The sequence below is a fragment of the Neodiprion fabricii genome, chromosome 2 (assembly GCF_021155785.1).
Source record: "Neodiprion fabricii isolate iyNeoFabr1 chromosome 2, iyNeoFabr1.1, whole genome shotgun sequence".
Taxonomy (NCBI): Eukaryota; Metazoa; Arthropoda; class Insecta; order Hymenoptera; family Diprionidae; genus Neodiprion; species Neodiprion fabricii.
Window position 1 is genome coordinate 38,119,403 of NC_060240.1, and position 21,907 is coordinate 38,141,309.

At 42.5% G+C, this 21,907-nt stretch overlaps 1 protein-coding gene across 4 annotated transcripts in view; it reads right to left on the bottom strand.

Annotated features, from left to right (window-relative positions):
* The window catches only part of LOC124175181 (voltage-dependent calcium channel gamma-5 subunit), a 77,192-nt gene that overhangs the window by 36,891 nt on the left and 18,394 nt on the right, over positions 1 to 21,907 (bottom strand). For all 4 annotated transcript variants that reach the window (XM_046555170.1, XM_046555171.1, XM_046555172.1 and 1 more), the window contains one exon: positions 3,449 to 5,189. In XM_046555170.1, the coding sequence (XP_046411126.1) occupies positions 3,449 to 3,683 (235 nt within the window). In that variant the 5' untranslated portion in view covers positions 3,684 to 5,189. The remainder of the gene's footprint in view (positions 1 to 3,448; positions 5,190 to 21,907) is intronic.

The following is a 21,907-nucleotide window of genomic DNA, read 5'->3' on the forward strand; positions in this document are numbered from 1 at the left end:
TATCTCGAATCCCGGTTTCTAGGGTACACGTACCTAAGCGTGTACAATACCGCCTCGCGCCTCGTGCAACGACGAGAAATCCCGCTCAAAGGCGCGGATTCAGATGCAAATGTAAAGGATAAGAGCTAGGGAGAGAGTAAACTTGGGGAAGGTGGGCGAGCACATCGAGGGTAGCGAGGAATTGAATGAGTGTCGTTCCGAGGGTCACTCGTTGGCTCTTTCGGATGGACCACCCTATATACCGTGATCCGATTTTCAGTGCGCATCGACCGTTTTATATCGATTTCCCCGGACCGATTCTACTCACCGATACATCGTCTCGGTACATCTCTCCGTTTCTCCGACTGGCTATTTTCGCCGAAAAAGTTAACCAAGAATCTTTGGAACCGGAAAGCTCTCCGGCACGCAGGAAGGGCCGAGGAAAACCTCCCTCCCTTTTTCCTTCAAGGATGCGCCCGCGTTTCACGGATGGTTAACTCGCCTCGTTTTTTCACTCATTTCGCGGAGCACTCGGTGAAACTGCATCTCTGGGCCCCGGATATAGCTTTGAAACTGAATTGGGACCAGGAGAGGGACTCGGATTAGCCGAGGGTCAAATAAGCGAGCCTGACGTGACAATATCGTCAGCCCGGAGCTCCGACCTCAGGGGCCCGGAAGCTTTGAATCCGCAAATCGAGGACGAACTTGATTAGATTCCGACCGCTTACCGCGATCCAAGCAAATCGCCTGCACAGTTACTTACGAGACTGTTACTCGACGATAACAACGCTTGCTCGGAAATTTCCCCTAAGCCGTTGAACTAATTATCCTAGATCATATATATATATATATGTATGTATGGGAAGTATACGTATGTATGTGTGTATGCTACGATCCTTTCGTGGAAAAGTACAGAACAGGTTAGTTTGTGATAGGAATCAGGCGCAAGGATGCTGCGAGTTCCTTAAACGGTTCTGAATTTTTTTCATTTTTTTCATCCTCACCACCTCGATTTTACCAACTGTGGAAAGTTGAGTGAAAAATCACTGCAGGAATGACGATTCCATCTTTCAGTTTTCAAAACTGATAAAAACTTGAAGCCGGATTTCGGGATCGCTTACCTGTAAGAAATTTTGAAATACTGCAGGTTCGTATCACTCTATACATCTGCGTATAGTTTTAATCCTTTGGATTCCGGAGGATCAGTTTGCCCGGGGTAACAAAGAAGATTTACAAGTTTATTATCCTGCACGTGTCCGTCCATCGACCCGCGTAAATCATATTCTTCTACTAGCTATTTCCTCGTGTCTGGAAACAGGTGAAACATCGAGTAGGCGGGCCGTGCGAGACTGCACGTAGTGCTTAATACTTGAGTTATTATCTTATTTTGTATTTATTTATTTATTTTTATTTTTTTGCCTTGTTAGAGGAAAAGATTGATGCTTCGGTTCAGAAGCCTGACGTCGTACTTTTCCTTCATTCATCATTTCGTTTCTAATTTTTGTTTTCAACTTTTATTTTCTTTTCCTCGGAGTACTTCACCACGAATCTTGTCTAATTCACTCCCACGACTTTACGCTCAATAATTTCTTCACGGAGGGGGAGACCGTCTAGACTTTGATTAACCCTTTGAGTACCTTGAACACCTATTTCATCAGGTTTTTAATCCGCTTACTACAGAGAGATCGAAGAAGGAGAATATAACCCTCGGCTGTAGTTATTAATTTGGCAAATTAGTTTCTCCCCTTGCGATACAGATGATCGATAATCCTTACCCAACTATTTATTGCCCCATAAAACGAGAGGGTAAGAACAGTTTATTCCACCCTCGTTCAACGTTACGGACATCGCTGCGCCGACAGTCGTTAATTTAAAAACCAACCGGGCAAAACAGCCGAACGTCGTTCATAAATCGCCAATTAAAATCAACCCTGAATACCACGTCACGTCGTATAACGTATTTTGTACAACATTTCCAGCTTAGTAATCCTGGATAATTATAACATACGTCCACGTGTTACAGCTGATCGATAATTTCAAGGCAAACTTGGCGAATAAAAATATTTAAAAAAAAAATTAAAAAATAAACCGAACACAATTATACCGATTGAAATTGAATGCGTTCCTCAATCTCAAAGGGATATGCCATACACTTTCGAATCAGTATCACCCATCGAGTTTCGAGATAATACAAAGTATCAAGAATCTCGTGGTAGATTGGTTCCGGTGAGTCGGATAGGGTGTCAATTTCGTTCTTCCGCCGGGAGATTTCCGCTCTCGACGAGTGCGTGCGTGGATACAAATCATAGACTGGAATTTAATATCAACGTTGAGTAGCAGGAGAAGCATGTAACATATACAACGTAGGAGAAGTAGTGAATTGAAGCGTGTACGCATCCAGCGTCTTACGATGCACGAGCGTAGAAACGGATACAATAAAGCGACTATGGGGCGCAGTTTAATCACAGCTCGGGGGGTGAAATTCCCTAGGTATATAGGTATTTATGAGAGGGATTAATCCAACCCGATACTATCGCGTTTCTCACATTCTCATGCCAGGAGCGTCTCCTTGCGTCACTTCGGGATTAATATCGCCTCGGAGGAAAATCAAAGGGAATAAATCGGCGTAAAGATGGAAAACAGGCGTGGCGGCGATCGACGTGTGATTTTGGGGCGATCAAGGGCCCTGCATAATGCAGATCGGCGATCCGCACGTGTAACGTATTCATGGCAAACAGGCCAAGGCGGTGGTCCAAATTTATAAGGCCGCATTGAACCCCGGCGGTTTGGTTGGTTCCCGGCTTTCCGGGGTTTCGGGTGCCTATGAACTTCCCCGCCAGACGATATCTCCGCGGCTATTTTATTCATGGAGGTAAAGCCCGCGGCGCGTCCATAGATCATGGGAAACAAGCCCTCGCAAAGTCGTCTCTGTCATACGCAGGTTATACGACTGGATATTGCTCGCTTAACGCGCATTGTTAATGTAATTATTCGACTAATCCCAGGTAAGATCGCGCCGATATTGCCCTGCGATAAATAAAGCGCAAGTCATCCCCATGCGGTGATCGGGTGGGGGTGAAAATATATAATTACCGATTGATCGAAGGACCAGAATATCGCATTTTCATAGAAGCGAAAATCTCGTTTGTAGAATTTAAAAATTTGGAAAGTTCAAGTACAGATAATCGAAAACATAGTAGGTCGAAGAACAGAAAGACGAGGTATAGAAAGGTCAAAACATCGAACAGCAAAATCGAGAATGTGTATAAAATTCTGTATTATCGAGATGAATTCCATCGATTCTACAGTTTGGCATTTCTTTCTATTCGTTTACTTCTCCATACTTGGAGTTTCGTCATTTTTAAATTCTATGAGTCTAGTTTTGCCCTTTTTAAAGATCCGACATTGTCGGCCCTGGGATTTTCCGATCTTTCTATACTTTCACCCCCGCTCCAGTGATCGAGCTTACCGAGCGTTGCGCAAACCCTCCAAAGCCCGCTGTAGGTCACCTTGCTGTCCGGTTCGACGCTCGCGTTGCTCGACGTCGATTTCGGTAGTCTTTCTTCGGTGAGCAGCCACTCGCCGGTCGTTATTGCCACCGTTATAACGATCAGCGATAGCAGGGCTGAAATCCCTGATGTAATTCCTAAGCCTCCGCCGTTCCCACCGGACCCTCCGCAGCAGCAGGCGCAGCAGCAAGACATCACGACCTCTCCTCCGTTTGGGGCATCCCCAATTACCAGGGGATGACTGTCTCTTTTTCCCTTTATGCCCTCCTCCCAGCCTCCTTTCCCCCCCTTATGGATCTTCTTTTCCTCCTTTCCACACTGATTCTCTCCGCTCCGAACTGATTGAAACACCAGTTTCACCCAGCGATTATTTCCACGATTTTTTATCTCACTCCCCGGTGCGAAAATTAGACCGCGTTGATTGATAATCACGATTTTACCGAAATTAACCCCCGCGTCACGTCATTTCGCAATTAACATCGGAGTGATTAAACTCACCGCCACAACGTAACGCGCTGCGATGGTTGTTGCATGAATTTTTTAAACGAATTTAACGAAGCTTTGTTTTAACCGAACGGATTTATTCGTACGCGAGCGGAATATTCGACAAGTGTTAGCCGACCATGAACGAGAATCGAAACTTGCCGCGGAGAGTGGTCGAGATTTTTTATTTCGTTTACGTCCCACCCCTTTCACAACACACCTTTTTCCAATCAAGCTTTACCCCTGTCATACATTCAACGTAAATTTTAGATGTAATCGAGGAATTGGATTATATTCGGCTAATTTTACCGCACCCTTATTCAAAATCAAATCGTTAATTCGAACGAATACATTATAATTACCGTTGCTACACTCAATAATTAAAACCGCCGTATGAATTATGCAAAGTTTAAACAGACACAACAATGTAATCTGCATTTATGTTAATTATTGTCAGCTTCCTCGTTTAAAGTACTGTGGCTACAGCCTGGAACGAAAGTGGAGGTGCGCTTTAAAATTGTACAACTTTTATTCCCAGGATGAAGATGTAAAATTTTTTTAACGTTACACGTCATACCTCGTAAATGCCGAGATGCAAGTTTCTCTCACGAATTTTTCTGCGTTCGATTTATCACGTGTAAAAATATACACAAACGTACATATTTTTTCCATGTAAATTGAAAATGAAAGGAAACCTCACTGCTTTGCAAAAAGATTACTTACAACTATTAGAAATATTTACCCGCGGGAAATATCGCGCCACTTTTCCGTCGAATTTTTTACGCCTTTAACGGCTGTCGATGCACCATTTAACCTTCTTGATAATGGTAGAAAAAAAGAGAAGGTGAAAAAATAACAGTCCGGAAAAGAAACTGTTACACACCACTGTCAGCTATTCATGTATGATGAGAAGTATTTTAATTCCTTGAAATATATTCTCGTTCTGTGATTCTTGAAGTTTTTTTTTTTTTGCCCTGGTTTAGAAGTCTCGAGGCGTTACATCGGCAAAAAGAAGTTATTCAGTTTCGATTAAGCTTCGCTGCAAAGCTTGCATAAAGTTTTTACGACCCCATTCCCTGGGTCTGGATGCCCGGTCCGTGCCAGTTCTATTTATTGTCCACCGTCGGAACGGCACTTTGCAATTGATAGTTTCTCTCCCACTATGACTGCAGATCGACGACAGAATCCGCTCACCGATTCCGCACGGCTCTTCGAAAGCTGAAACACGAGAAAAGTGATTTTCTTCAGTTTGAAATACACTTGAAAATCATGGGAAATTATTGTACTGTATATTTAGGAAAAAAATAAGAAGCAAAAAACAGTAAAAATCAATTTTGGCAAGGTAGGGTAAGCCGAAGAGAAATCTCGATTCAACGCGAGTTTCAAACCCGCGTGCTGCTTCATGGGAATTGAAATATCCACCGACAATGAAAGGTTCATTTTCGCATTTCACCTTCGGATTATTTGGAAATACGCGGAATTCTCGGAGCTCCGAAGAAACGCGATAAGTATTAAACGCTTAGTATTTATCGAAGCGTCATATTTTCGTCGAATTTTGACGCTGTGCCCACTTTCTTATTTTTTTTTTTTTCTTTCATATCCGAAATTTCTTCTCGTTCTTGTTTACTTGTCAAAAGCTACCGAATTATCAACAGTTCTGAATTTCTGCTCAGGAAAAACCCTTTACTTCTGCTTAATTCACGCGCTAATGTATCCGGAAAAGTGGATATTAAACTTATTACGATTTAGAGTAAAAACAGCCGCTTTTGTTGCTTCTAAATTTCATCTCGCATACAAAAAAGCAGTTAATCCCTTCGTATTTGTTTACATTTCTCTTCGACAATGCTGCAGATTGTGTTATCAATAATGATTTTTGACTTTTGCCATGATAAACTGATACTTGTCTAAAACTGATAGATGGAGAACGTTTTTGTCTTTCATCAGCACACAATAAATATTTTCTAACAATAAAAAATCCAAAAACGGATCGTTCTGCGTTGTTATCGGTGTTAATATCTCATCGGCGGTAAAAATATATTCTGGGGAATCTACCAGGTCTTCCACTCCGCTGTCAGTTCAGGGTTCGCGGCTCGTCATTGTTTCACCCTGAGAGAAAAGAAAGGTCTTCTCGACCAAGGCGAACCGTTCAACAGGTGATTAAAATATTAACGTCGCCTTCATTCCTTCTGCAGGTACAAGAACGAGGCGTAAGACCCGTGGATAGTCGGTTCAAGGGGTGGTTGACCCTTTGCGAGGTAGGAAATACGCCTTTTTTCATTCCGATTTCATTTCCGGACAACACAGAAAAATCGAATTATTTCACATTTAGACGACAAAATCCAACGACGCATTTCTTTTTGGACAGACCGAATAAAACCTGACGCTGAAATTGGAATGACGAAAAAATGTAATCGTGAGTCACGTCACGTCTGTCCTTTTTAACCCTTCACGAAATTTACTTTCAACGAAGGGGTAAAAATTTATTTCTATTTATTGAAAATGCGTGTTTAAACAGTGGAGGGTACGTTAATATGTACACGACAAATATGACTGGCACTCTGTGAAAAGAAGGAATATTTGAAGTTGAATGGCATCGACTGCTACAGTGGAGTCACACTCATTTGTGTCGAAGAAATACTCAGACGCACGAATTCATGGACTTTCAATTATAAAACTTATGCCAAATTATTAAAGACCGATTTCCGTTTCATCGTGAAATTTTTGGTGATCCGTATCGGAGATCGCAGCAATTACATAGGGTGTATATTAGGACATGTGCATTAGAATGTTACAAAGTAAATACAAAAAAAAAAAAAAAATTTTCATGGAAACAGGTTCGAAGGTTTGATGTATAAAAATACGTCTGTTCAAATTTCGACTCTTAATATTAACATTAAGAGATTGCTCATCGCACTTTTCTATTCTCCACAAGAATAACGTTGGAAAATGATTTATCCTTCTTCTGATTTCTACAACTAGCTAACAATGTATCGTGCTGGAAATTAAGAAACATATTTTTGTAGGAAAGCGAACAAAAAACTTTACGAAAAAGGTCTCGCATCGTTTTCTGATAAATTCACTCGTTAAAAAGTTAATCGAGATCAAAAGTTATTTAACGACCTTGAATAACTTTTGAAAGAGTAGATTTAGAATAAAATGATAGAAGACCTTTTTCGTAGAGCGTTAAATTCTCTGCAAAAATATGTCGGTAAATTTCCTCTACGACGCATAGTTAGCTAATTATTAAAATCCGAAGGAGTATAAACAATTTTTTCCATGTTATTAAAATGAATTATTTTTTAATCACTCTGATCTGCATCATAGCAGAAGCCTAAAACGGTCCGACAAGTGACAAATTGTGAGAAATGTTGATGGGTAGGAAATGTGACGGAATAGTTGCCGGATAATTGCGTTCGACTGTCCGAAGCCGTTTCATTACGTTTCACGAGTCACCTCTGGCGAAAATTTTCTATGCCAAACTACGAAAAGTGGATCTACTCGTTTTCCAGGCCATTTGGAAGACTTTATTAGCTTGGCGTAGAAAATTTTCGGCAAGGATACGCTAGAAAAATGGCGGAGAAAGGCGAGGGCCAAAGTAATCAGACAGTATAAATTTTCCGAAGTTTCTATTAGCGCGATTTGCACCGAGACTGCAGCATATACCGAACCTGTGAAGAAGAGAATTGTTCCCCCGACTTTTCATCCAGTATAACCACCTTACCACCCTTCTCACCCTTGGCCTCCCACCCTCCTCTCAACCAAGCCACTCTTATCCCCAGGGATTATCGGGACTTGAGCTTTGACCCGGGTTCAACTTTTCCCGCCGCTAACTTTGAGCTGAAAGAAAAAAAAAAAATAAAAAATAAATAAAAAAATAAAGTAGAAAATGCCGAGAGATAAAACTGTGAGCGGAAAAAGCTCGGCTCCGAGTCGCAGTGCAGTTATGATGTTATGTATCACATTATGCGTAGACGGTGAAAAAGATTGATCAAGTATTGTAGGTATGATCTAATATTTATCCGTCTATAGATCTTCGGTTTTAATATCTACCTACTATATTTACCCTCCATCATTTCATTTCGACCGGCTTCTCTTTTCTCTGAATTCACCGAAACGCGAACTGAGTTTGTAATTTTTTTCCTTAATGTGACTTTTCTTTTTCCTCATCTTTTGCGTAATACGCTCAGTCCCGCGCCGCATTCCAATGAGCCCTCTGCGGCTGGTTAACTGCCTAATGGCCCCAGTTAAACAAACTTTCTTTTCAACAGCAATGATACAAAAATTCACCGCAGTCAGCTTACCCGCTTATTCTAGCTATAAATATACCTCTACACAAGCCGTGAGAGGATGAAAAACTGGGATTGCTCGTCTATAATTACCGTTCGAACTCTTGCGTAATCGATTCATCAAGTTTGAATTATACTGGAGAAAAATTTTAGAATTGAATTTAATCGTCTAAAGGACAATTTTACCCCAATTCCGTTTTCACAGATGCTACGGTACGAGTGCAAAGACGGTGGGTACTTAACTGCAATGCTTTCTTCATTCCAACCTTTCGATTCAATGAGTCTTGAATTCACGCGATTTTCACAAATCGCGAATTTGTGGGAATACAAATCGAATACATTAATTTAGAACAAGCGTAAAAAGATAAAGTTTCGAATTACGTTTAGAAGCTTGTACGAGTATCTTGCAAACGATGTTCGGCGATCCATATTTCACCTTCCTCCGTTGCGTAATCAAAACTCTCGTCTGACGAATACACCTACTCAGAATACGCGTAAACGAAACGTATAAATTTTCTATTCTGCTTATCACAGCGCGGTGAGCGCGATGAATGACGAAACTTCCTTCTCTTTTTCACCCCGGTTGTCATCGTGAATTTTACTCCGCCTCTTTCACCCGACGCGTTTCTCCCTCCTCCCATACTCGAGTGGAGAAAAGAAATCGGGAGTGAGGAAGATAAATAAAACAAAGAATAAAACTGACGTACAAGGAAACCTGACGTATAATATCGCTGTTGAATTTCTTCCTCCTTTCCGTTTCTTCTTTCGCTCGGTTTTTGCTTCTCTACTTTTTGTTCCCCGGACAAAATACGGTCGCGAGTTTCCTCTCATTGCCAAAATGGTGAAAAAAAGGACGCTTTGGAAACGATGAATATTTTTTCACTGCCTGCGGCAAGAGCTTGAGAAGATATTTTCTCAAAGGCTACTCCGCTGCTTTCTCCGGATTTGGCTATGGCTACGTGTCTCCATTGATCAACGCGCGTTAATACCTCCTGACGAGCTGTGATCAAATGTATCACTGGGGCTTACGATTAGTCTCGTTTAAAACGAGACTAATCCCTTAAGTTCCTTTATCGCATCTTACTCACGTTGGAACAATTTAGATCCTAACCAATTTCAATGCGCGGTTCACCGCAGGATTTGTATTCGAAAATCAATACGCTGCAGCTGGCTATGCGTTACCTTTTGCTGATAGCGATACTTCGAATTCATTGGCTCACACGTCTTTCTTTTTTTCTAGACTCCAAAATTCTTTTCACTGTTTAGCGCAACTGTGATTAGTCAGACTTGGGTTTACATCATTTTAGATTGTTTGGTTAGATACAATATCGGAAGTATAAGTCGTCGACCCTGGACGTATTATTACAGTTAACTTGAAATTGGTTCGATAGTATTCGAGAATGAGTTTAAAAAAAACTGATCTCCAGTTTATTAACCAGCTGATATAAAGTCTAATATTGAAGCAGGGAGATTACAATTAACTCTGTTCTATATTTGACTCTCAGCTTTAAGTCTCATTTCTGCATGGTTCTTACGTACGGTGTGAGTCAAGATGATATTTTATTAATAATCTGAGAAAATGCCTTGCAACATGCAGTGGTCGAAGTGACTTTCAATCCGTTGTAGAAACTGGCAGAAACGTAAGTCCAGCCCGCGTTTCAAACTGCATAGATTTATTTAAATTGGGCCAATAAAACGAATCGCAGGAAAAAGTGATATTTTACGAACTTCATCACCCGGATGAATTTCGAGCCTGACGAAAGATTCGATAACAGGATTGAGAGCGATACCCGACCACGGAAAAAAATTTCAACTTGGTCTGAAGGTACGAAAAACCGAAGAAGTGGATCATCGGATGAAGCGAAGGAGGAAAAGACCGGGCGAAAAATGGAAGTCTGTTAATACCCGGTGACACCGACGGGTCTTCGCCAACCAGGGTGAGGGATTCCATTTGAATTAGCAGCGGGTTTGCCGGGCTTAAGGAAAGAGAGTGGATACGGTCAGATGGTGAGTTAAGCTGAACGAGAAGCTCGGAGTGATTAAAATTGAGCTAATAATGGCGGGTCGAGAATCCGGGAGGGAAAAAAAAGGGGCGAAAGCCGAGAGGAAACCAATTTCAGGAGAAATATTGCACACGGGAATCAGGCTTGTTCACATCGCCTTTTTAATGTGTTCCTTATAAATTCCTTTCACATGCCCCGGAGCTTAACTCCGTACTTGTACATACCTGTTTCTCGAATCAACATCTCCCGCGAAATTTTCGACTCAACTTTGTTCAACTTGGACTTTACGTGTTTACAGAATACGGGAAGGGATAATAATTAATCACTTCCATGCAGTATCGCGCACGTTGCGGCGTTTATCTTTTAGTGTAAATGATGCAGAACTCCGCCGACGTGACTTTCAGTGACGGATCCATGTTTTTGATCCAGTGACTTTTGAAAATCTTCAACGATACAAAATTATTCAAACGAAATCGAATCCCTGGAGTATTTTACTTCTACGCAAATAATTTGTGGACCTGAGGGAATATAAGGACTATGATTAAGGGAAGGGTAGTAATTCGGCTAACGAAGTAAAGAGCACCGTGCCTGTTTGTATAATATATCTAGAATCCAAGGAACGAATATAAGACTGCTGAGACCAGCTCGTTATTTGAACCTAATTGCAATCAATTCCGTCATCATTAACGGCCTGGAGCTTGTATTAATTTGAACCGCATCCCTTGTTCTTGAGGAGAAATAAAAACGGAGATCTGAAGTTTAATTGGTTTCATTTCGCGCGAGTATCGAACGGTGTAACTTTTACAGCTTGGAGGTAAGTCTCGAAAAATTGCAATCTTACTTGCTGGCTAAGCTTTCGGCGAAAATTTATTGCCGCGGGTTTGTATTTTCGAGAACCCTGATGCCGGTCATGAAATTTTTTCGTTCTTCTTTCTTTCGAGTGGGTTAAAATACGCTCGAGAGACGCCACAATAATCGTACCGGTTTTGCACTTTTCATGCCACAATATCACACCGTGATATATTGGACAAGGTAATATCACGCTGAAAAGCTCGAAGCTAAATCCTACAGGGCTTCTTGGAAGGATACGTGGCTGCGCTCGGTGGATTCGCGCCTTCTTTGAGCTGGCTGATCGAAAATACACGGGTCGCAAGCCCAACGCTGTTACGAACTTGCAGCCGACGTGACTTTTCAAGCGAGGTAGAAAATTATGGGGAGTGTTTGAAATTAGAAATTTGAAAAGTTCCGAAGACACCAAAATCCGAATTCTTTGATGGCGAAACTTAAAGTAAAGAAATCAAACTCTGACAAGACGTCAAAGTTTCGAATAATCTGAAGCTCGACGCTCAAGGTTCCGAAAGTGCAAAGTTTCGAAGGGGCGTAATTCTGAAAGGGCAAAATACCAAAAGAGCGTAACTCCGACTAGTCAGAGTGTGGAAAGTGCGAAAATGAGAAAATTCAAAAATTTGAAACATCGAGATTTTAGAATGAGCGAAGATATTCAGTTCTATAGGTTTCTGGCTTGGTGAAATTTCACCACTTTGATCTGTCTTTGTTTTGGATTTTTGATATTTTCACGTTCGGAATCCTGGTCATTCTGATTTTTGGGTTTCCTAATTTTTTACACCCACTCATCGAGTAAACTACGCTGCGTGAGTGTATTTGAATTTTCCATTCCAACCATTCGAAACTTTGTTGTTTCTTCAAAGTTTGATTTCTTCCCTTCAAGTTTCGCCACAAAACAATTCAGAATTAGGCGCTTTCGAAACTTTACAAATTTGGAACTTCAGCCCCACCCCAAAATTGTTACAAAATATAGTTATCACTATTCCGGGTATCGGGATTATCCGAAGAGCCCGGATCTACCGGATTCAACGCTTCAATTTTGGTTATCTAATTTCCTAAACTTATGGTGTGAACGCAATTTATTTGCAAATTTTGAACAAATTGTTATCGATACACCAACTATCCGGATACTCACTCTACTCGGTTGTTCGAATTACCCGGAAACTCGATCCATTCGGATATCCAAATTTCCGGAATGCTCGGAAGCTACCGCATGGTGAAAACAAGTGGACGTTGGGTTCAATGTTTCAGGTCTTCGGGAATTCTTTCTTACTTGATTCTTCCTTCTTTCTATCGGTTGAGAAACGGGGAGATTTGTTCACTCGTTACGTATGCACCTCGTATATTAAACTCTGTCGTGATTTGAATCCAAACCTGATATTCCGATTTCCCCTGGAAAGTCGAATCCTTCGAATCGAAACTTTTTCCCCGAATTACATTATCTCAGATCCAACTTCTGAGGGGAATCGAAGTTTTCGACTCGATTACCGACCAGCGCAGGTCAGGTTAAGTTTATCGCCCCTGTCAATCGATTCCCCTGCAGCTAATTAGCATGGGAAACATTCGGTGCGATTATATCTTCCAGTTTATTTTCAACCCTTCAATTTTACAGCCTCGGTTTCCCGTAATATTGTGCCGCATTTTCACGACAAATTTTCAACCGGATATAGCTCCGTGAAATGCTCATAAAAATATGTATGAGCTATTCGTACATTTCCGTATCGCGTATAACAGAAGCTTGCGCGAACTTGCATCGGTTCAACCTTCGAACATTTTAATACCGGCATGTCGGAGCGGAGAACTGATGCAGTTCAAGAGCCGTGTAACGCCGACACAGAGGCGCTACAAGAGAGGCGAATGATCGCTCTATCTCTCGTCCCCTTTTCCCGAGGGGAAAAATCTCCAAGTTTCTTCTTCGCGACGCACTCAGCTGCTGCTTACACGGACATGTATGTACGCATATCGTATGTGCGTCTTGTGGGGATTCGGCAGTTTGATCGGGTTGAGCCGGGTCTCATCTCCGCGTTATTTATCAGATTTTATTTGCTTCGTACGTACGTTTTACGACCGATCCAAGCGTATTTGCAATATGCTGGCGACTAGCGATTCGTCTCACGAAACATTCCTATGGATAAACACACTTAACCCTCCCTTTTTGTCGATGCGGGAGAAAATTCTAGTTACAGTTAGATATTGTAAAGTCCTTCGGTTTTCCCATTTTTTTTTTACAACTAACGAAAAATAACGTTCTTTCGGGTAGAAATTGAAAATCAGTCGTACAGCTGTAACCATAAAATCTAGTAAGTATTGGATTCTTCTTATTGGATATGATGTTTTGGTAACTCGAGAATGTGGCTTAACTAAAGTAGTAAGGTAACTAAAGTAGTTACACTAAATAGTTACTAATTTCATGATATTTTCTTGTAATTTCAACTATACCCAAATTGTACCGTTATTGTAAAGAAACTCAATTAAGTAGAATTCTCCATAGTAACTGTAACAAATGAAATTTCGCTGAATGCTTTTCTTCGATTCCCGGCGATCCTCGCTAACCCTTCAGAATGCATTCGAACCTTTTCTCTCTCTCCCTCTCTTTGTCTCCGTCCGTCTCTCTCAGGAAAGCGCCCCTCAAGCTGTCAGCGTAATTATTATGCGTAATTATACTTGGGAAATTCGTGCTGTTTCTTCTCTTCTCTTTCGTTATTTCTTCCGCCTTTCTTCACCCCTCTCGTCGGCCGTCGCCTCCGGAAAACAGGGCCGGTTGTTCATCGGCATCCGTCGCATGGAACGCTCGACAATCCGGTCAGATTCCGTTTTGCCGTTGCACTAGACCGGCTATCGATGGATATTTTCGATATTTCTTGAAGGATATTTCTACCGTTTGGTATTCCGTCAACGATACGAGGGGAGGAGGAGGAGCTCGATCCCGAGGGAGGACTCCTCGCTGAGCTGGGGAAAGTCGACGAGGGCCGATTGACGTGTCCCATTCCTGCTCGTCCGTTATTTTATTTTATTTTATTTTTCCTTCCACCCCTCTGTTTCTTCCTGCTTCCCATTTTTTCTTCCTCGCTACAACCCTTCGGGTCGGCTGGACGTGGATATTTTCTCTTAACACGGACGCTTGCAGGCGAACACACGCCCATTTCCGGCTTACGTATTCCGTATCGGTATTATCCATGTACCGACGCGTTTCTCTAGCCAACGGTATACGCTTTACATACGGTACGTGTTTACATGTGTTTCGCACGTATGTGTGATGCAGGGGATCGGAACCGATATCCATCAATCGGAATCACCGCTTCGATGCTTCTTCTCGGTTAAAATTCGAACATAAATACCACAATTATTACCATTATTAGTTTTTCGTATGTACAATTATACGTATAATTTTTCAAAATTATCCTCAGCTTTATTCACCCCGATTTTCTGTCCCGAATTTTTCTTCGAACAAATACAAAATTACTCATCCTTCTGAAAGATAAGAATGCTGCCAGGTTTCAGAGGGGTTTGAAATTTTTCACGAAGATTGTCGTCTCAACGGTCGGGAAATAAATCAAAAAATATCGGAATAAGATAAAGCACGATCTTGGCGAACAAGCGTTGTTCGAGGAAGAGTAAAAATGTGCGACAAAAATTTTTGGCAAGTCACATTACGTGTTGTATAATTGTTTTATTTGCTGAACATAATATGATACGTGTTAAATTCAGTGGATAAAAAGAAAGAAAGAAAAAAGACAGTCTATTCTACATTCCGACAATGATTTGTCTTTGGGAAAAATATCAGAAGTTAATTTCAATTAATCGAATTGCAGAATTGTCAGCATCGATTTTTTTCACTACGTTAGATACTTTTAGAGTATTTCTCTGATTCTTAGCAGATAACTGACACCAGACGATCTAGTTTTAGGTCGAGAAATATTCTTCCCCCGTTGTTTTAAATCGCGTAATTACATCTCGCGTGGGTACAACGCTTGTTATGCAGCTCGGTGCTTATTATTACAGTAGGAAGCGAAGCGAAGCTGCAAGCAGACGCGATTGCATCAGATACAGGTGGTTGCGCACCCGGCTTCTTTACGGTTAGTGTAGGTGCTGCAAACTAGGGTAGTACTTCATCGAAATTACTGCAACGTCGAGTCACGTACTGCAACTGCCGGATGAATAGCAACCGTGCACACGTGTAAACGTGTGGGTGAAGCATGTCTGAAAACCGAATTAGTCGCCTTACACGTAATAAGTTGTATTATAGTTACGACGAAGTTTTTACCTGATGGCACGTGAAACGGGAGAAAATAGTGGACAGCAATTTTATCCTTGGATTAATTTAATCACTCTACTACGTGCACTGTCTTTCTGACTGAAAAATTGTTGGATAAACCTCGGCTCGTTGGCGAATTACTCGGGAGAATTTAAATACCTGGATCGCGTTTGCGTTGCCTGCAGCTTACGAACATTCGCTGAACGCGCCTCGTTGCGCGGAGTTAATTTCTTCAATTGCAAAATCTATGACTGATAATATATCGCGTGATTTATTTATGTAACCGTCTCTTGGCGTAATGGCCTATATTCCCGGTATCGCGGGGCCGATATTCGACGAATGATAAAGCCAATAGTTTTATTGCCCGATCATATCCACGCTCCATTTGGCAACCAACTATACAAGGATCAGAAGCCATAAAGAAAAGGTCTTGCGTTTCGGGGATTCGATAAACAGTCGGAATCGCTTTCTCGCTAATGCCGATCGCATATCCGTCCGGATTCGCGATCATTCGTCTCTCAGCGCATGGCCGATTACGGCTTGCGCGCAAATTTCAATCGTGTTATCCTTACACGATAAGAAAAAAAAAAATCTCCAATTTATCCCCTCAGCGAATCTAGATAGTGCAATTAAGCTTGAAGGCGCTGATTCCGATTCCAAATTGAGACGTCGGTTCGAGTCGAAGTCACCGTCCATGCATGCACTGCTCGCGAATCGTGTACGTAGAGCAAGTCCTGCGTGAAATTGGGGATCCTCAGCGCGGTTCTGCAAACATTCCACTGACTCTGAGGGACGCCGTCTCGGTTGACTCTCGGTTGGCAATTGTAAATACGGGCATAACCGAGTCTGTGACACGAATAAGACCGGAGCCGTAAATCAGCGGATGGTTGTCCTCATTACGAATCGAGCTTTTGCACCCTGCAGCCAAACCCGGGAGCGAATAAAGCTCTGCAGCGTATAGCGCTCGGGCTCTTACCGTTTGCCCAACCAAGTGTCGCTCCGCGTCTTGTCGACGATGAGACTCGCGGCTAGAGCTTTCGAAGCCGGCAACAGCCCGACGGGCTTAAAAAATTGCTCCGCTGATTCCGGGGCGAAAATACCGGCTCGCAGTAACTTCGGCGGTGAGATTAGAAGGCGTGTGCTGCGATTTAGCAAATGATAATATTTACCCGTCAACCGAGCGACAGAGAGGGAGAAAGAGAAAGGGCCGGGAGAAAGGGATTCGTTGACACCGTGACGGGGGTGAATTTGTCGAGCTACAAACAATGGACCGGGCGCGAAGAGGAAGAGAGAGAATGAGAAAGGGAGAGAAGGGTGGAAAAAGGGATGGAGGAAAGTAGCGAGAGCCGTCACGACGGGGGTTGGGAATAATAAAGGAGAGCCGAAGGAGGGGAAATGGAAAAAAATAAAGGGAAGAAAGTTCCGTTTTCCAACTTGACAAAGCTCGCTCGTAAACGGAAACTCTATAATCCGGGAAAATAATTTCTTTTAATCTTAATAAACGGAAGTTTTTGCAGGTAAATACAAGCGCGACGGAAGAAGGATGAACAGTCGCGGATTTGACGCGTCTGCATTTTTATGGTCAGGGTTGCGCTACTCGCACAAATATATTTCATGTAAAGATATATAGGGAAAGGGCGGGAAGGGAGGAGGGGGGCGTAACGTGGGTGAACCAGCGGCTGGAAAAAAGCAACGCACTTGAACCGAACCTCGAACCGAGGAACTCGAAACTTCCCCAACTTTCGGCTCCCTTGCCCTGCACGCGAGTTTCTGCAAAATTGATAATTCTCGAACTTTTCCTTTCGCGCTCCTTGAAAGATTCCGAGTGTGGTCATAATTTATTTTTTCCCGGGGCTCGCTTTATTAAATCACAAATTAAGGAAAATCTCCGGTCTATAAAATATCGACGTTCGATTTTCCAACATTTCGGGATTCGTTCTGTAATTTCATGTTTTTTACGTCGACGACCGTTTGTTGGAAGCGTGGCTGATATAAGGCATGGTTGAATCTTACGATGACGACGAATTGAAACATTGTCCTTTGGAAAACGGTCGAATCTGGGAGCTCACGTTGAGAATATTTACGCATAAGGTGCGCACGGATCGCGGAAGCATGAAGGCAAAAAAGGCTTAAGGTAGGAAAAATAAAATGAATAATTCAGGGTAACGGTTGAAGTCTGTCTGCATCGTGCTTATACAGCCGGGTTTGCTGTCGCGCGAAATGGCTCGACCATGAATTGCAAAATATTGCTGTTTATATTCAGAAATTCAGAATGGTCCTTTATACGCCGCATCCGAGAACGCGAAACAGAAAAGTATTGCCCGAGAGTTGAAAGAGTGGCGGGGACAGATATAAACCCTTGGCGCAGGCTCCCGTGGCGGCATTTGGCATTTTAATAAATTGAAATTCAACAGGAAATCACGTAGCAGCGCAAAAGCAGCTTTTCCGCCTCGCGAATCAAGTCGAAAGAGGAAGGAAAAAAGAAGCATGCCGCGCAAAGAATAGAACCCAAAGAGCAAGCAAACAAGCAGGTTTAAAAGAGAAATCGCGAAAAACCAACACGGTGAGGATCTTTCTGAAATCTTTTCGGAATCGGCTTATTAAAAGCCAAGTCTGAAAGCCAAGCTCGTTTCCTGCAAGCTCCTGCTTTGATTGATTATAACATCAAAAACTACATTTTACATAATTAATTTATCGGCAGTACATATAGCGTTGACTATTAGGGTCATTTTTTAGAGAAAAAACAATTGATTATTGTAAGGTTGAAAGTACACCGGTTTTCCAATTTAGCTTCACGCGTTGTTCTTTTCCGAAAAGATGCCATTTTCCCTTGGAAGTCGGGATTTCCAAATTATAATCTATTTACCACCTTTGATGAGGATTGAAAAAAATACATTCACATTTTGTGCTCAAGTCATTGGCCACATATATTTAATTAACTAACTAATTATGTAAGATGTTGTTTTTGATGTTGTCAAATAGTAAACAAATTGAGTATGAATTTTCCCAAAACCTCTAGAATATCTAACAGTGCGAGAAAAAGAAAACTGATATTTAAATTCTATACAAGGGACTATTTATATATTGGCTAACGCTAAAACAGGGGTAAAACATTCGGAGAAACGTTATCAAATGTTATCCTACAGTAGTAGGCATTCCAGGTGAGCGTTAGCCAACATAAGTGCTTCGAAGTGCGTGCTCAAAGCCAACACGGCGCCTGCTTGAGAATAATAAAAGAAATTCTTTCAAAGGAGGTGCTAATAATGCATGAATTGCTCAATAATAATATCTTAGCAAATACAATTTTTATTGCATGTATTCGTGAAGAAATTCAATATATAATGTATTTAGTACTCAATGAATAATGAATTCCCGTTTTACCGAACGTGTTATCAATCTGTCTTATTATTAATGTGACTTGTTATTTATAACGTGTACTATTGTTTCTGCCGTTAACAGGTAATGCATCGAGACGCCAAACAAACTTTACAAAACGCGTTAGCTAGCGTTAAAAAAAAAAAATGCAGGCAGAGCAAGCAAATCGTTACTGATCGTAATCACGAGGGCTGGGATGCAAAAATTTGCAAAAGATGCGTTAGCTAACGCTCCAACGGCCCCCAAGCATAACCAGTGACCGCAACACCTTGCTCTCCGGAATTTTCCTTCGAAATTCGCGTTGCGAATTATTGTACGGCAAATTCGAAAGCCGGTGCTCAGAGAAGGAGCGCAAAGCCATCGATTCCCGGTTAGCTCGTGGCTATTTTGGTGAGAGGCGTCCTGTAAAAGGCGAAAGATGTATGACCCCGCGACAAAAGTGGATTCGGTTAACCGGGCGAAAGCAGCAGCTAAGGTGAAAGGGCTGGGCGACGAACCGGGCGTCGTGGAAACGAGGTCTGAGGGGTTCTGGGTGGCTGGGTCGTGTCAGACGGGCCCTTCGGCGTGCCCGCGCTGTGACCAAGGGTTGATTCAAATGAACGTAACAAGGATGGATGGCCAAACTACCTCTAATTACGGTATAAGTTAACCCCCGTATCGCCCTGCAGAGACGCGCGCCATTCCAAAGCGCTAGTTAACCAAGTTCTCTGCCCCTTCGCCCTTCTCTCCGCGGCCTCCAGCCGCACCAATGTTCGCGCTCAAGCTCGAATCTACGCCTTTGTATACCTATCCCGTCGATGAGAAATCGCCGTCTACAGCCGCAAGCTCAACGCCGTTGCCTAGGCCATTTTTCACGAAAGCACAGTTCGAAAAGTAGAGACGAAGAATTAAAAATTGTACGATTAGGTATAGCGACGTGTAGTTCGGGTCAATTGGAAATTTATTTACAAGGATCGAAATTTAATTTAGACATTTTTTGTAGAATTTAATCAGCGTCATTGATGTACGGATTATATTCGAGGTGATATTGAAACAAAGAACGAACGACGAGGTGAAAGCTAAACAATTTTTCGTAATCAGTGATATTTTATCGACAATATTGTTACGTCCTCGATATTCTCTGCCCTTAGATATCGCGTATATTTTAAATTGTTTTATATATATATATATTTTTTCTTGATATCATGCAATTTTGTTTCGAGAATGAATGCAGAAAAAAAAACACGTTGCGAAGAAGCATCAACAATTGTCGCGCGTACATTTATCGGGATTTCCGAGATCGGAAAAATATATAAAGAAACCCATAGACGAGTCGAGGAGCCACTTCTTCAGGGGGAATTCAAGGAAGGGGGAATTTATCGGATCCATTTATTTGGGAGCAAAATAGCTGAACGAGTCGTGGCTAGGTGACGTCATCGCCGTTAACTTACAGCGCGAAGCACGCGGTCTTCCCGCAGAATCTCGTAGCTTCTGCAGCTATAAATCTGTGCGAGCGATTTGAGGCCGCCCGGCGAGTTGATCGCGCAAAATGATTAGAAAAGCATCGGAAATCACTCAGCTCTGTTGGCTGGATAAATAAGGTTCGACTAGAATCGGTGGCAGGCTTTAGAAAAGAGCTTCTCGGGGTGAGGAGAGAAAAGTTTTTTCCACATACAACACGGCGGGAAACAACGGCTGCGATTCAACGGCTCGGACGATCTAGCTTATTGTAGTCTGTAAGCTGGTGAAATTCCACCCCCCCCCCCCCCCTCCCGAACTTCAGGCAAGTCGTAAAGTTCTAATTGACGAGTTGCGAGGGGATTTATAAGAGACGTTTTAGGGCTTGGTGAAAGCCGTCGTTAAACCTTGACTGTCGCAACCTCGCCGTTCCGCCACCTTGCAGCCACCCTCCGGGCTTTGAGCTGCATTCCCAACCGACTGATCGTTATTTGCCTTAACCCGGGACTTAAGACCCCTCGTTAATGTTACTCTGCACGAGCGACGAAAGGAAACAACGCGTCGTTCGATAATCCCTTCCGCGATCCGAGCGCATTAGCCAAAACCATTCTCCTCCGGTTTTCGCGTCAAAATCGGGCCGTGAGATCCGTCACACCTTTTCCGGATGCAGAAGAGGCTCGTCTCTCGAAACGGTTCGCGTTACGCGCAGATGGGCTTGAAAGTTTCCTTTTAAAATTTGCGAAAATGATGGAAGGCGCGGCGGGCGATCGTTTTATAAAGATCGCAACGTGCGCGGGTTTGAGAACAATGAAAATACCCGAAAATGGAAAAACAAACGGTTCGCCCTTCGGCGCGAACGAATCTCAACCGAGGACCGCGTAATGACGATGATCGGGATGCTTGCGAGTATTCCGAGCTTGAGTAACGATTTCTAAAGTCAATTTTTTACCCTCTCAGATGATTCGTTGAGTGTGAAAAATGTTTTTCATCCTTTTGTTTCTCCGTATTGTAGATTATACGCAGCTGCTGCACACCTCTTACAGCGAGGCTTTCATCTGCTTTCAATTTTGTCTCAGGTTTGTCGAGAAAAAATCTCAGGTTTGTCGAAAAAACGAACAAATTATAACCAAACATTTCTCGCCGCACGGAAGTGAAGAAAACTTTTCCAGCCAGCGTTCTTTTTTACCGGGAGCGTTATTACTCACGCAATGGCTGAACAACTGCGGGAATTTCTCGCCAATTGTAAACGATGAAGGCATAATAATAACGAGGTGCTCCGGATTCGCCTCCCTGTCGGGAAATACGTCGGTCGAACAAAAAGGAATAAAGAAAGTATTCATTCCGACCTGTTTCCGAGTTTCAACAATATTCGGTGAATGATTTCATCGTCTCCGGTAGATCAGCGAACGCAAGAAACGATGTCATAATCGTCAGCTTCCGCGTTCCACGAGTGCAAAATGTAAGTTCCAGTTCCTAAAAGTTGCTCCGATTTCAATTCGAACTAGAATTAGCGAAACGTAGACCAAGATGCGTGATTGGGGATGATCTTTCCCGCATTTCTATCTCCCAAGTGCTCTGTGAAAGTGGACGCGATGAATTGCGAGAAATCCATTACCAAGATTGCATCAAAAAGCAGTTCCGTAGATATTGTCGAAGGCGATTGGTGATCGCCGGTCTGCCCGTCGCCTTCGGCACTTACCCTGACAAAGGGACGACCCTCCGCCACCCGCTTCG